Source organism: Sinocyclocheilus anshuiensis, unplaced genomic scaffold (assembly GCF_001515605.1).
Source record: "Sinocyclocheilus anshuiensis isolate Anshui unplaced genomic scaffold, SAMN03320099.WGS_v1.1 scaffold433, whole genome shotgun sequence".
Lineage (NCBI taxonomy): Eukaryota > Metazoa > Chordata > Actinopteri > Cypriniformes > Cyprinidae > Sinocyclocheilus > Sinocyclocheilus anshuiensis.
Window position 1 is genome coordinate 172,304 of NW_015536476.1, and position 16,481 is coordinate 188,784.

The 16,481-nt window shown below is 35.3% G+C and overlaps 1 protein-coding gene across 3 annotated transcripts in view; it reads right to left on the minus strand.

The window, feature by feature from the left end:
• Window positions 1-1,449: 1,449 nt before the first annotated feature.
• LOC107659429 (NAD-dependent malic enzyme, mitochondrial) overlaps window positions 1,450-16,481 on the minus strand; it is a 23,306-nt gene continuing 8,274 nt past the window's right edge. For all 3 annotated transcript variants that reach the window (XM_016448552.1, XM_016448482.1, XM_016448411.1), the window contains exons 3-15: window positions 14,197-14,330; window positions 13,708-13,857; window positions 12,929-13,004; window positions 12,558-12,719; window positions 11,693-11,906; window positions 10,961-11,058; window positions 10,720-10,833; window positions 6,989-7,100; window positions 6,587-6,729; window positions 5,499-5,601; window positions 4,842-4,912; window positions 4,020-4,118; window positions 1,450-1,873 (exon numbers count right to left, since the gene is read on the minus strand). In XM_016448552.1, coding sequence (XP_016304038.1) covers window positions 1,712-1,873; window positions 4,020-4,118; window positions 4,842-4,912; window positions 5,499-5,601; window positions 6,587-6,729; window positions 6,989-7,100; window positions 10,720-10,833; window positions 10,961-11,058; window positions 11,693-11,906; window positions 12,558-12,719; window positions 12,929-13,004; window positions 13,708-13,857; window positions 14,197-14,330 — 1,638 coding nt within the window. In that variant the 3' untranslated portion in view covers window positions 1,450-1,711. The remainder of the gene's footprint in view (window positions 1,874-4,019; window positions 4,119-4,841; window positions 4,913-5,498; window positions 5,602-6,586; window positions 6,730-6,988; window positions 7,101-10,719; window positions 10,834-10,960; window positions 11,059-11,692; window positions 11,907-12,557; window positions 12,720-12,928; window positions 13,005-13,707; window positions 13,858-14,196; window positions 14,331-16,481) is intronic.

A 16,481-nucleotide genomic window follows, 5' to 3' on the forward strand; every position in this document is an offset into this window, starting at 1 on the left:
ACAAATGTTCTGAGCAGCTTCTAGTGTTCAGACACTAAAGCAGCATCACATAGCAAAATAATCTCTACCCACAATGCACCTGCTCATCAACTCTCGATGCAAGGAAGGACTGCATACAGAAACATTAATGGCATCAGTACAGGTGTACAACATTGATCACACCAACTGAAGTGTCAAAGGACTGACTTAAACGAAACATCTCAGTGTCCGGAATATACGAGTGTTCACTAGTTATTTTGTACGATAAGCTGTCAAAAGAAATATAAAACCGGTTTTCAAACTTCTGTGAATGATGTTGTAATGTGTTGTTCTCGTGATCTTTGACTACTGCATTAACAAAGCAAATAAAATATCAAACATACGATGTGCGACGACTATATAAAGATACAGAAGCAGGCACTTTGGCACATTTGTTTTTCTGATGGTCAACAGGTGCAATCTGCATTGAGATTTTAATATAATATAATTTACTGCTGTTGCATGAAACCTACACAGCTGTGATGGTATCAGATCTCCACATTCTTCTCTTTTTCACACAATCTGAATGCAAATCAACATTTCATGTCCATATATTGATTTATTTGGGAAGTAGCTGTGCAATAAGTTGGATAACATACACTCAGCCGGTCATTTTTCAAAATAAGCCCCTTTAAGGAGAAACAAGATGACCACGTTAAGGTTTATTTTGTTACAATGACAATTTTTTTGTTTATAACTATATAAAAAGCATGTTCATATCCTAAGCATGTAAATATTTGCTGGTAAATGCCCTAAAAACTCACAGTCACAGCTACAAATATACGCCATAATGCAATGACTGTAATATTGTGCAATATACTATATAATATATAACTCTGCTAGTCCTTCACGTCCTGTACTTCCTCCTCCTCTAGGAAATAAATGGATCTTTATGAACTGAACGGCTGTTAGACACAACAAGAAACAAACACAAACATGAACAAATGGAGTGTGATTTCATTTTAGAAAAGGCTTCATTGCACACAGCATATAAAAACAACAGAGAGGAGGCACGCTATTGAACTCTACACTGGAGAAAAAACTGTAAGGGTGCGAGAAAAAAAAAAATATATATATATATATATTTTTATATTTTTTTTTGCATAAAGAAAATGAAGCTTAATTAGATAACTGGCATTGTGAAATTATTTTCATGAAAATTAGGCACATTTACTAGCAAATTGTCATTGGCATAATGGACCTGGACATTTTACTTTTGAGTTTTGCTTTTAATTCTTTTTAGTCTTAATGGATTCTTATTAGATTCTCATTTCTGTGATGTTGTGAAGAAGTGAAAAAGTGTTATACAAATGACAGGAAACATCTAAATACTACGATGCATAAATACTTTAAAATGTAAATAAAATATTTCACAGTGCATTTTGGGTAAAAATGTGCTTAATTGTGATGAAAATGATTAAAATAGGCTTAATTTTCTAAATGCAAAATATTATTTAGTATTTATTTATTTTGATTCTGTAGTGAAATGTTTCCTGGACATGTACAAGATAAAGATGTTGTAAAATTCATCCATAAACTGAAATTGCAATTTAAACAAAGGGTCAGAAATATGAATAAATACTATAAGTAGCAAAAAAAGGAGTGGCTAAAACAGAAGAATGAAAACTCCCTTCAGACTTCCTGGTTTTTGTTCTGTTTCTCTCTGTGTGGTGTTTTCTCACGTGTTCGTCGTCTAGTCTACCATAGGGCTGTGAGAAACCCCGGGCCAGTCGTATATCTCGGGCAGAAACGAATCGTAGTTGATGTTCCACACAACTGATCTGACGTACGCTTCCTTATCCACAGGCTCTGGGTATCGAAACGCCATTCCCTTTGAATACACGTACTGCACCACCTGCGCACAAAACATACAGCGTCTTAGTAAGGGGTTCTGACAGAAAACAAGTGGCATTTGTGTCCCTTATCAGGATTCATGTGAGTTTTATGAAGGTAAATCGAAGACTTTTTAAAGACCAATTAAAGAATTTTCAAAGCTTGAAAAATACAACTTCAAACCAATTTCCATTTATTTTCAGAAAAAAAAAAAAAAAACAATTCCAGGATTTATTTTGTGAAAGGGCGATCAAGACCCTTTTAAGACCTTTATAAACTCTGCTTATATACATGGTGCACGATATTGGGGAAAAAAATAACACTGCAATATTTTGTTTTTTGCTGTATATATTGAAAAACAGGGATTTATGTAAGCCCGTTTCCGCCACTGAATAAAAAATAAAAATAAAAATAAAAGTTATTACGACTTTTTATCTCACAATTCTGACTTTATAACTCGCAATTGTGAGTTTATATCACGCAGTTCGGTCTTTATTTCTCAGAATTGCGAGTTTATATCTCACAATTATGAGAAAAAAAGTCATAATTGTGAGATAAAAAGTCATAATTGTGAGATAAAAAGTCGCAATTACCTTTTTTATTTTTTATCCAGTGGCAGAAACGGGCTTCCATAGGGATTTTCACCAGATGCCTTGAATAATGAAAAAAAAAAAAAAAAAACCATTTAGAGTTACTTGGGTTGTTTAGTTGAGTGCATCTGCATAGAAAATAAAAATAATTTTAAAAAGCCTGACAAAAGTCATTTTTGTGAAATTCTTTTAGGGCTGAATGATTTTGGGAAAAACTTGAAAAATGTGAGCGTTCATACTTTAGTTTTCTTTGAACATTTCAGCAGCAATTTCAAAGTTGTCACATTTCCACTGTTTTATACCAATTCAATATGGCTATAAAATAATAATAATTATCATGGTTTTATTGTGATTATGAAATAAAAAATATTAAATGTGAAATGTTGTAGTAAAACTGCTAAATGTTGTAAAAATAGTTATAAATGTTTTATTTTTTACTGTAAAATTATAATTCTAATATTTACATCTTAATTTCTTTATTTTCAAACTGTAAGCCATCAAGGTTTTATTTTGACGGGTTGCCAACAAACAAAAATATGTTCTGCTGATTTCAGAGCGAAGCTCAGAATTGTATGTTCTTTATGCTGCCTTCATGTGCCATCAGAAATTTCCTTTCTGAAGATGTAATTACAAGTTTGTTGCAATCAAGTGCTTTGCTGTCAAAAAAAAAAAAAAAAGAGAGAAATCATGGCGTACAGCCCATTCATGAGTTGATTCTTGCCTATTTCTTGGGGAAATCTTTTTTTAAAGCCAAATTGTATAGAAGATATTTAGTCAATATCCAAAAGATTTTGAATAAAATGTAGCATCCTATTCATCGGTAACCATAAGCATTCACCGCACTATCTAGATATTTAGCTTGCTGATGATTCAGAAAAATTTGGTCAAATAACTACTACTTTGAAAGTGAAGTGACATGTGGCCAAGTATGGTGACCCATACTCGGAATTAGTGCTCTGCATTTACCCATCCAAAGTGCACACACACAGCAGTGAACACACACACACCGTGAACACACACCCGGAGCAGTGGGCAGCCATTTATGCTGCGGCGCCCGGGGAGCAGTTGGGGGTTCGGTGCCTTGCACAAGGGCACCTCAGTCGTGGTATTGAAGGTGGGAGAGAGCGCTGTACATTCACTCCCCCCACCTACAATCCCTGCCGGTACGAGACTCGAACCCGCAACCTTTGGGTTATGAGTCCGACTCTCTAACCATTAGGCCACGACTTCCCCTGTGTACAATACAAACAAAATGCATCAAATGGTTATTTATATACATAAATATACATGACTAATGACAAGAGAAAGCAATGTAGATGTTGTGGGAAAAGCAAATAAAACAAAACAGTATTACAGCTATGTTTCTCTCCTTATACGTTTAAAGTTTATGGCCTGAGTTTCCCAGTTGCAAATACGACTTGAGTAGCCGCTCATGTCCGATTTGAATCAAGTCATTCTCAGATTGTGGACTACATGTGTGCAAATGCTGTGCTTCACTCTGAACCAAGTAAAGCACATCTTTATTTAATTCAATCGCAGTCTGTGACATACTGTGTCCTAAAACACACACAGTCTGACCTTGATGGCCATCTGCAGTGACACCTCTCTGATGTTGGACAGGGGTGGATACAGTCGGCCCTGACTCAGCTCTTCATCTGTCAGCTGATCCGCCAGCGTCTACAAAACAATGTTTGATCAAGTTACAATATCAAATATTAACAAAAACAGGTAGTACAACTTCTGCTTTTTACACACAGGCCATGTAGGGCTAATAACTTATGAAAAATAACTCTAGAGATGAGCATTTTGCTAAATATATGCACTCCATTACAAATTCATAATTTTGTTTGCTTAAAATGATGATTTATTCAAACATACATTAAATAATGAAAATAAGTTATTATGACAGCCACCATGTAAAGGTTTATATCAACAATGAATTGAAGAAAAATCATTAAAAATTGTATTAAAGATAAAAAAAACCAATTATGAGCAATTTAAATGTTTCTATACAACTTATTTGTATAAAAAACGAACACAACATTTTTACTTGAGAGTTGATTAAATTCATTTGATAAATTGATTGAATATTTAATCAAATTTATTTTCAGTTTTCAGCTAAACAAAATTTTTTTGATTTAAATTTTGATAAAACAACTGTTTTGGTAAAACATTCATTTCAGTCCATCAATAAAAATTAATAATACAATTGATAAATCAGCTACAAAAAATCCTGAAAACTAACATCTTTTGTGGTGAGATGAGACGATATTCAATACTGTACAATAAAATTAACCATACTATAATGATGAACTATAACATAATTTACCCCTTTTGAATAATGCATATTAAAAAAAAGCATAATCTGGTCTTAAGTGTGGTTCAGGATTGTGTATTTACCTTTGCAGCCTCAAGGAAGACCGTATCACTGATGTGTCGCACTCCACTGAGTATAACAGCCAGAGCTACACCTGAAATAACAATCACAACCTACAGCTCAACACTCAGACCGGTTTTAGACCATTTGTGACCCTTGACCACAAAACCAGTCTTAAGTCGCTGGGGTATATTTGTAGCAATAGCCAAAAATACATTGTATGGGTCAAAATTATAGATTTTTCTTTCATGCCAAAAACCATTAGGATATTAAGTAAAGATCATGTTCCATGAAAATGTTCTACCATAAATATTTTTGATTAGTAATATGCATTGCTAAGGACTTTATTTGGATAACTTTAAAGACAATTTTCTCAATATTTAGATTTTTTTGCACCCTCAGATTCCAGATTTTCAAATAATTTTATCTCGGCCAAATATTGTCCTATCCTAACAAACCATACATCAATGGAAAGCTTATTTATTCAGCTTTCAGATGATGTATAAATCTCAATTTCGAAAAATTGACCCTTAAGACTGGTTTTGTGGTCCAGGGACACATTTGTTCTTAAGCATCTTTACATGCTTGTTAGATATTAGCAACTTTAAAATGTGGATGTGTTTAGAGCTAACCATTAAAACAGTCATCACTATTTGACTGTAATTAGTGCATGTGAATACCTGGGAATATATAAGCATTGTTGCCCTGTCCAGGGGTCAGTATTCTGCCATCTTCTAGTGACACCGGGGCAAACGGACTGCCACTGGCAAACAAACACCTTCCCTGAAACAGAAACGTCTTCACTTATATTCACATACTCCTATTCTTACGGGTATGACAATCCATATATACAACAGATCGGTGGATGACTACAGGTGTAATGTATGTTTTCTGTGTACATCTGAGAGTATTAATGCTGTTATTACTGTAACACTGTAGCGATTAAAGCAAAAGCCACACTGGGACTTTCTCACGCTGAATTTACAAAAATTAAGTTTTGGTTCATCCGATCAGATTTTAGAGCTATTTGATATGCAAATTTCTTAAGCCTCTGAATTAAAAAAACAAACAAACACTGTTGTACACAATCTACTACATACCTTCTGTCTTTTTGCTGTGAAATCTTACTGATTTTTATAAAGTAAACATAAGAATAACTTTTGTATTGTTAGTAATATTTCATGATAAACATTGGACCAAAACAACTTATGTTTACTCGATTATGTATATTCTATACAGTACACTTTTTTTTTTTTTTTTAGAAAAAAAATCACGTTCAAATGTGATTATCAAATATGATCATCAGGCTTTTGAGGAACATTGATTTGTTTATCTCTCAATCATCATTGAATTGCATTGCATCCTATGTTTTTGAAAGAGCTTTGATCAAAACTAAGCATTTAAATATCATCTTGCCAAGACATTATTGGGAGATATAGAGTGGCAACTGATATTTATATGCATTTTATTTAAATGTCTGCTACACTATTTTAAAGATTTACATTACAAGCTATAAGGATTTCATCCTACTTTTACTAAATAAATATCAGCAACTGCAGCAAATTGTATATTTTTGCTGATTTATGGGCCTCTGAATAAAACTGAGGTGTTTTTTCTTCCATATTCTCATTATAACATACTATATGAGTCATAAAAGCCTGGTGTATCAAATATGACTTGCAACAAAAAAAAACACATGCAAATTTTTGTTTTTCTGGCTATTATTTTAATCTGGCTTTACAGGGTTAATGCATGAACGATATTTAACCTGTGTGAGGCTGTAGGCGTCTTCAGCTGTACACTCTGCCTTGGCAGTCGGGTTGCTGAGGGCGAAGATAATCGGATGCTCGTTCAAGCTGCCCATTGCTCTGATGACATCATGAGTGAAGAGCCGGCCGGCACCTGACACACCTGATGACATTGAGAAAGAGGTCAAAACATGCATACGCACATATTAATACAGAATTTAGGGGTTATATATGATTCTTTCAGCTATATGCATAAACTATATGCAACAGTAAAACAATGACAACCTATGTTTACTTGCATACACAATTCTTAAAGGTACAGCAACAAAAGGAGCTTGTTTAATTCAAATGGTCATGAAAAACGAAATGACAACTGTTTTAGTGCAATCCTTGACTAACACAGAGGGAGCAGCTCGTCTTACCAATGATGGCGGTGGGCTTAATAACATTGACAGCGTCTAAGAAGCTTTTCACGTCCCCGGGATCAGGGTGAACAAAACCCTCCTGATTACTATCTGTCTCATAAGCTCTGCCCTGGAAAACAGAGAAACACACAGTGGATTACTGGACTGCAGTTGTGAGTCTCAAAGCACGTGAAAGAAGAACAAGTTGGTAAATGACACAGATTTTCAATTCCTGTTTAGAGTTTTTAGAGGAAACTTGGCATGTGAACTCAGATAGTCAGTCAGCTAAGCTTAGTAAAATACTGTGATTGCATTTCGAAGACAACAAACAACCTCAGTGGGAGTACTCATTTTTATTTCAGTTTTATTTATATATTATTATATCTTTTATATTTTCAGTTTTAAATTTTAATTTTAGTTAATTTTTTGTAATTTTGCACTTTTCTTTCTTTCTTTCTTTCTTTCTGTTTAGGTTTAATTCATTTTTATTTCAGTTTTAGTTTTCACGGTGTGTGTGTGTGTGTTCACTGCTGTGTGTGTGCACTTTGGATGGGTTAAATGCAGAGCACTAGTGAACAAAACCCTCCTGATTACTATCTGTCTCATAAGCTCTGCCCTGGAAAACAGAGAAACACACAGTGGATTACTGGACTGCAGTTGTGAGTCTCAAAGCACGTGAAAGAAGAACAAGTTGGTAAATGACACAGATTTTCAATTCCTGTTTAGAGTTTTTAGAGGAAACTTGGCATGTGAACTCAGATAGTCAGTCAGCTAAGCTTAGTAAAATACTGTGATTGCATTTCGAAGACAACAAACAACCTCAGTGGGAGTACTCATTTTTATTTCAGTTTTATTTATATATTATTATATCTTTTATATTTTCAGTTTTAAATTTTTATTTTAGTTAATTTTTTGTAATTTTGCACTTTTCTTTCTTTCTTTCTTTCTTTCTTTCTGTTTAGGTTTAATTCATTTTTATTTCAGTTTTAGTTTTCACGGTGTGTGTGTGTGTGTTCACTGCTGTGTGTGTGCACTTTGGATGGGTTAAATGCAGAGCACTAATTCCAAGTATGGGTCACCAGTTCCAAGATTCAGTCTCTCTAACCCCCTCCTTTTCGTGAGCCTACTCTGCTCTGATTGGTCAGATGGCCCAGTCTGTTGTGATTGGTCTACCGCATACAGCACGTGTTGGAAACAATATGCCCATTGCCATAATTCCGTATTTTGAACACTCAATAGAAAATATAAACATCTATTATTTATCATAATTACAGGTTGTGATTACTAGAGCCAGCTGGTCCAAATAAACTGAGAACTGATTCATCTTTCAAGAGCAAGCGTTTTATGAATCCTGTGTTGAACTCCCTGAGATTAGAGAAGCAGTCGTCAGTAAAATGACGTGTTTGAGGGTGGGGTCAAGTTGTTCGTAGCCGGCCAATATAGAACATAGGCGGGAATTATGCAACTGTGTTACCCAGTGACGTGCAGCCATCACGGAAGTGGGATTCAAATTACTAACGACTTGTTTAGGCTGTTCAGAGTCGATTCTTTATTTTGGGAGACAATAACTTTATTTATCGTGCACTTTCAGCTTTACAACTTTGCAGATCATTTACATTCACATACAGCTACAGTACACATACCTGCAAACTCACAAGAGGTCAAAAAGGTGACAGTTTGGAATATGACTCTTGTAGGGGGGTCTTTAAAAAGGACGAAAAGCATGTTATTCAAGTATTTTGTTAAACATCAGAAAGTGTGATAATATAAATACAGTGGTGTGAAAAAGTGTTGGCCCCCTCTGTTAGTTTATAGGCCAAAGGGGTTTGATCAGGGATGTTGGATCATAAGTAAGACTCTATGTTTAATGGGAATAAGGGATGATTTATGAAATACCTGTACTGTAATTATAGTTAACGATGACACATTCCCAAATTGAGTTTGTAGTAAATAGAACTGATGAGCACGAGTAGAGCAGCTGATGATATACTGAACGCGCGTGCAGCGTGCCGGTTAGAGCGGTTCTCCTTCTCGAGTCAAGAATCAGTTGCATCGGTTTTTGGATCACCAGTACACTGAACCGAGAACCGTTTCTTTCGGCCGCGTCCGATTTGAGAACCGAAGAGCGGACACATCCGATTTGAGAACCGATGAGCTGATAATTCTGCGCATGCGTGATTCAGCATGAAACTACCGAACAGTACATGATTTCCTACTATGACTGACACAGCACGTCTGAGTCTGAGCACGTCAGTCTTTTGGACAACTGATTCTGTGCTAATGTTATGAGCGCGTGTAAACTGAAGACTTGAATGAAGGGCAATCTGGCGAAACGTAAGTTTATTTAATAACAAATAAATCGCAATGGATTATGTATAGTAAGTGGATTATGGTTTCTGCGCTGATGACAACTAATTTATTTACTTTATATCTTCAAGACTTAAATCCTCGTATGCGCATCACTGCCTGTTACTGTATTTGGGTGCTTAGCTGCAAAACTTAATTGTAAACTTTTCAGATCATGATTATGATGTTTTAACTGACTGAAGTTATGATTACTGACTTTATATATTTGAATGTGTATTTTCATCCCGGCCTGGGACGATAGACTTGATATCATTACGTCATCGCAAATGATGTCATTATGTTTGGGCGTAAAAGAACCGACGAACCGGTTTTTTTGAACCGGTTCATTGAAACGAACTGTCCGAAAGAACCGGTTCGCGGGAAAAGAACCGGACTTACCATGACTAATTTGAAGCAGCAGCGCGCAGGCCGATCGGCCATCAAGGTACCGTGAGAGCGATTCAAAAGCATGCAGAGCCATCTGCTCTCTGTAGCTCTCGTGGTGCTCTGATGTCATACAGCGATCGGTCTGCGCATTGCTGCTTCAAGTCGAACCGAGAAAGGGACTTTGGTCGAACACACTCCTGTCTATGAGCTTGCAATCTCTCTCTCTCTCTCTCCGACCTGACCCAAACCCCCCTCACTGATTGCACGATTCGATTCGATTACAATTATCATATCAACGATTTGACTCAATTCGATATCACGATGCGTTGCACCCTCAATTTTCAATATTTCTGCACATGGTTACATTTTCATATAAATTTTATATCAAATTTATTTTGTGCATTTATATTAAATTATATAAGCAAGCTGCTTTTTAAAATAATTACAAATGAATAATAAATCAAAACAATTGTTAAGAATTTAACCAACTAAATACAGCTTCAAAACATACAAGCAAATATGAAGTAATAAAAGGGGAAAAAGACAATCACAAGTGATAAACAAAAAGTACTTTCAGTATCTGAGAATGTATCCGGAAGTTTACAGACCATCATAGTTATGGGTTTTTCTTTTTTCCTCAGCATTATTGCTGTTTGATTATTACTGGTGAGATCATCGACAGTGGCTGTTTTTTTTTTTTTTCAGATGTTTTGTCCTTTTCTGAAAACATAACTCGCGGTCTTTACATCAATTTCGTATCATAAAGGATTCGGAGATGCAAGTGCATTTAACCGCAACTGCATACCAAAAAAGTGATACTGCTTTTCCACATGATAAGACTTATGTTGGTTTCTGCAAACAAATGATGACAGCCAAGTTTGTGTTTCTTGCAAAGACTTTAACTTAGTTTCATATTTTGCCTTATAATGCAAAGACTTTCAGATATTTTTAACTGTGACTTAAAGGTAAAAAAAAAAAAGGCACACTCATACTCTTATGCAACCATGCTCGCTCACCTTTACTAACAGACCATATTTGTCAAACATCCAGATTTTCTTTCTGGCTTCTGCTTGGGACATTCCCGACTCCATCATGGCCATGACGATCAGGTTAGCGATTCCCAGAGCAGCCTAAAAAATACAAAATTCCATCTTAAATACACAGGTTATGTTAAGAGTCTAATCTCATATCAAACCACACAGATTAAAAGACTGGGTTTGCATTATAGTGTCTTTAAAACGTGTCACGTGAGCTCACCTCTCCAGCCCCCAGAAACAGAACTTTATGTTCAGTTATTGACTTCCCCACAACGCGTTGAGCTGCCAGTAAACCCGCCAGAGCTACTGATGCAGTGCCTGCGGACACACAAACACAACTACTGATGCACAGTAGACAAGCAAACATCCGAAAATAAATCAATCAAATATGCATTTCTTAAAGGAAATACCTGTGCTTGTAAGGCAAAGCAGGACCAATAACAATTCAGTATGAAAATATAACAAAGACATCATTAGTCTAAAAAAAAAAGCAAGTCTGATCATGCTTCCTCATGCTGAATCAAATGAACTGATTCACTAAAATGAATCAGACTTCTAAGTGCTATCAGTGTTATCATTAACAAAGTAAAAGTTATAAAAACATTTTGGATAATTTAAATAAAGTTGAAATAAAATATAAATATTAGATTAAAAACTTTTTACTTCATTTGAAAGTTTAAATTGAAGCACTAAAATTACTAACTGGACTAAAACTGAAATAAAAATAAATGAAACACTAAGTAAAAGCCATGGGACATAGTTATAAATTTTATAAATAAATACATTTTTACATTTAATCACAATAATCATATATATCAAGATCTTCTACGCATTGAGCTAATACATTTCTCTAATATTTTGAATGAATAACGCAGCAGCGGCGCACAAAAACGTCACTTATATTATCATCACTGCATCTCGTGCTCCACTGATGACGCTCCCTGATGCACACCCTGGATGTCATCATTGAAGGTGCAGTACTTCTCACGGTATTTCTTCAGAAATCGAAAGGCGTTGTGATTCCCGAAGTCCTCAAATTGGATGAGGGTGTCCTGTCCGTACTTATCCACCACAGCCTCCATGAACTCATCTATGAGATCGTCGTAGCGCTGGGATCGGTCACGCCGCTGATACAGACCCATGTAGAACGGGTCCCTCAGTAACTTCTGCAGAAACACACAAATACACATAAAACAGCTGCTTTCATAAACCATCTGTAAGCAAAAGTTATGCATGTTTGAACATTGAACAAAAACCCACTACAGCAGGATTCTGCACTTAAGAAAAGCATTCAAATCTCCATAGTGAAATTGACAGTGGAAAGTCTCACAATGATGGACATATAGTTAATATTCTTTTATATTTTATATATTTAATTTTATATACATTGTAAAATTTTATATATACAATAGTATATATGTCTGCGTCACTCATAGCACGTGCCTATATCGTGCACTACAGTATATCGAACGTTTTTAATATCGTTATCGAAGAAGGTGTACCGTCAATAAATATGAGTACCGTTTTATCGCCCATACATACATAAATACATACATACATACATGCATAATTATTGTTATTATTAAGTGTTAAATGTTAAATGAATATATACACATACACAGAGCTCTATAGTCAAGTCAAGTCAAGTTTATTTGTACAGCGCTTTTCACGATACAAATCATTGCAAAGCAACTTTACAGCAAATTAAGTTTCTACAATATTTAGTGGTAGCTTATCAGTGGTGACTGTCAGTTAATGTACATATGTCTATACAGTCTTGTCACTGATGAATGGTTTGGGAATGAATGGTTACCAACCTCGTTATCCGTGCCTACATCAATGCAGACCGGCAGGCAACTCTCAGGCCGAATTCCAGCACAGGCCGTATAAAGACACAGCTTTCCTACAGGAATACCCATCCCATACAATCCCAGATCACCCAGACCCAGGATACGCTCACCGTCTGTCACCACTACAGCCTGTAAACACACACAGATGAACAATCCCTCACTGTACTAACTCAAACTCTCTTAAGAAATCAAAGTAATATACGCATCACAGTCTAAAAGATGTCATTCGCCAGCATGAGGGTGAAATGACAAAACTTACTAATCAAAGAGTGTCATCAAACATGCACTTTAATAAAAATCGAAAAACACCGGAATGCTGGAATGCTGAAATCCAATACCTTGACACTGGTTTCTGGCCAATTATCCAATATGGAACGAATATGTCCTTGATCCTTAATGGAGATAAACAGACCTCTGTGGGAAAAAAAAAAAAAAGAGACAAAATCTTCAATCTCTTTGCCACACAAACACACAAACCAGTGTTTCAGAGTAAATCTCCCCTATAATGACAATGACAACAACGAAAAATAGTCCTAAATGTATACTAAAAACAATACTTTTCTGGTAAAACATTTAGATGTTTTTACTCTATTTTGAACGTGCATCTACTTTAAGCTACACAATGTTAAACCGGTAAACACCCTGACTGACTCAGTGTTGAAGGACTCAAATAGAAGTATTCGTTAAACTGATTCAAAACGATCATTCATGAGTTTGAGAGTCGCATTGAATGATTCATTACAAGAACTGGCTCATAAGATTTATTTGTTCATTAATCAGACTGGTCACACCATATTTGTTTTTGCATGCAGCCAGGGAAGACAAGTAATTTTTCTATTCAAATCTAGAAAATACTATTTTTATTCTTCAATTTCTTTTGCAGTGATGCTGTAAATCCTGAGCAAGCTGCTCTCAGTATCACCATCATATTTATTTGAGCACCTGGTGAGCAGCATTTCTAAATTGCAACATTTTTGCCATCTTGCACATCTAAAAATGACTTCAACACAAGCTGAGAATAAGAGCAGGCTGGGCATACAATCAGAGCTGTGATCTACACAGAAAAGGTTCAATGTATCAAAGCTAAATGGGTAATAATTAATGAAGTGTAGCTTACTTGGGTCGCCTGAAGATATGTCCATACTGAGTACATGCGAGACCAACAGTAGGTGTGTAGACGATGGGCATGAGAGCCTCGATGTCTTCCATAAGCACGCGGTAGAAGAGACGCTCGTTTCTTTCCTGAATCCCCATTAGATAGATGTACCTGTTCAAATTAACCCATACATGACTCTGCATTCAAAAAATATTTCACTTTTGTAATTGGACATTTTCAAACAGAAACAGAATACGGAGTGTGAAATAATGTTGGTTGCACTATTTAGCTACATAACTTTATCTATCAGGATCATGAAAAAAAGCAGGTTATGATATTACTGGCTAAGATTTTTTGAGCCACACAACCTTTATTGCAAAATTTCTCATATTTTTGCATAATATACACAGCAAACTTCAGTTTTTATATGGACATTTTAAATTCAATTTCAAATCAAATTGTAGAACAGCTCTTATTATCTGAAAAGGGTAGCGAGGTGAATGAATGTACTTCTGCAGTGGGTCGGACATCTTCTTCAGGTTCTTCTGGAAGCGCATGGCCTGGGTGTCCTGAGTCTCGATCTTTGGAGGCAACAGACCATGAATGCCCAAAATCTGCCGTTCCTTCAGAGTGAAGGCCATTCCCTGCGCATGCACAAATACACAATGAATGTTCACACTACATTTTTACTGCAGTAAAATAGAGAATTGCAAGTTGGGAGTGTTTGTCAAAGTCAAAAGAGTCTCTAAGGCTTTCTTGAAAATGCTGAATGCCTAACAATGGTCAAATGAAAAAAAGTGGCATTAAATATTGTTTTTACAACCAATGATCAAGAACAATTATTTTTATGAACAAAAAATAAATAAAATTAAAATAAAATAATAATAATAGATCCAATCCAAATGTTTTATATTTTAAATAAAAATCATTTTATCTTTTTAAAATATTTATTATTATTATTATTATTATTATTATGTAGTGTTACTTATTTATGTGTAGTGTTAAGTAAAATATGTATATTTTATCATCATTTATAATGATAATTAAAGTTTTATTTTACACAACAATAGTAAAATTTCACTACTGATATTCGTCTTAAATTCTTCCTTTGTTTTATATTTTAAATAAAAATCATTTTATCTTTTTAAAATATTTATTATTATTATTATTATTATTATTATGTAGTGTTACTTATTTAATGTACAGAATAAGTTACTTATTTAACTTATTCTATATCCATTTGTGGTTTGAAATTATTTTTTATTATTTAATAATAATATTTAAAGGAATATTTTTGTTATTAGGAATGTGTCAGATTCAAGTAGACATTAAGAACTACACTGTCTACAAACGGATAAAATTTAATCACTTGCTTGGTGCAACACCAAAGTTTCTTTAGGGTCACAGGTTTGTTCAAATCCCCAACCATAAGTATGAGCAATGCTAGTGATGCTTGCCTTAGCAAACGACACAAATTACAGACAAAGCCAGACACACAAAGACAACTGCAGATGGTCTAATCTAATGCATTGTCTGTGCAGAGTGTCATGACATATGGAGGGCAGAGAACACAATGAGTCATACAGAGACCCTGAAACACTGGCTATATGTGTGTTTGATGGTGGGCTGCCTGGAGCCCTGCTCTGCTGTATATTAAAACCATGCATGAATCTTTGACCTGAGCTGCCACAAATGTAATGCATACATCCTGTGTGTGAGGAGGAAATGTCTGCGGGGAGGAGATCAAATCAGTACAGCCACCAATGAGGGTCAGCAAGAGGGAAACACCCATCTATAACATACAGGAACTGCATTCACTTTACATTCCATATGCCTGGAGAGTGTGTACATGTGTGTTTGAGCATATTTGAGGGCTGGGAACAGTCTTTAACAGGGCTGGTGGGCTACAGGTCTGTTAAAAGCAAATAATAAAAGGACTACAGACTACATTAAATACAATTGCAGCAAGGATAAACATAGTTTATCAACCACAATATGCTTTGTGAGGTGAATTAATGGCTGCTGAGACCATGAAACCATCTAGCATTTTAGTTTAGTTTTGTACAATAAACATTTTTGATTGTGTCTTGGGTCATCACTTGATCTCCAAAGTAAAATAAGAGGCCTGAAGCAAAACCAGTGGTCTACAGCATGGAAATGAAGCACACACCCATGTTTTTGAGGATACGTGGCACATCTGCTGAGTCACTCCTCCTAATGTTTTCCAGACAAAAGTATTTAGACCCTCAATACACACAGGGACTGACGGTGTTAGACAGTATGCATCAGTGCTGTGGAGTTCAAAAAACTAGCGGGGGTAAAAAAGGTAGTGGTGTAGCATGACAGAACACCGTTACACTGTATTGTGCACACAGTCTTACATTCACGCGAGTTGAGGCGATAATTAAACACACTCTGCTAAAATGTCCAGTTTAATTTGGTTTAGGTATACATTATATATTGAAATAAAATTGATATAGCGACATGGCTTAGTGCGATTATCAAATTACAAAGGCAGTGATTTAATTAAATAAATACATGCACTGCAGGTTTCAGAGGAAAGCGTGGCACTGTGTTCATTTGCACACGTACAGCTCATGATATGAGCCGCAGCACATATATTTATTTGCTCGTTTTTCTATTTTACAGAACTTTAGCATAATTTTTGACATCTTATTTGATGATAATCACAATACAACATCATAATTATTATTTTAAACACTTCACTTTATTATGGTTAATTTCAAATTTTTGAGTTGTAAAGAGTTAACGCTAAAATGAGGGTTTGCATTTAA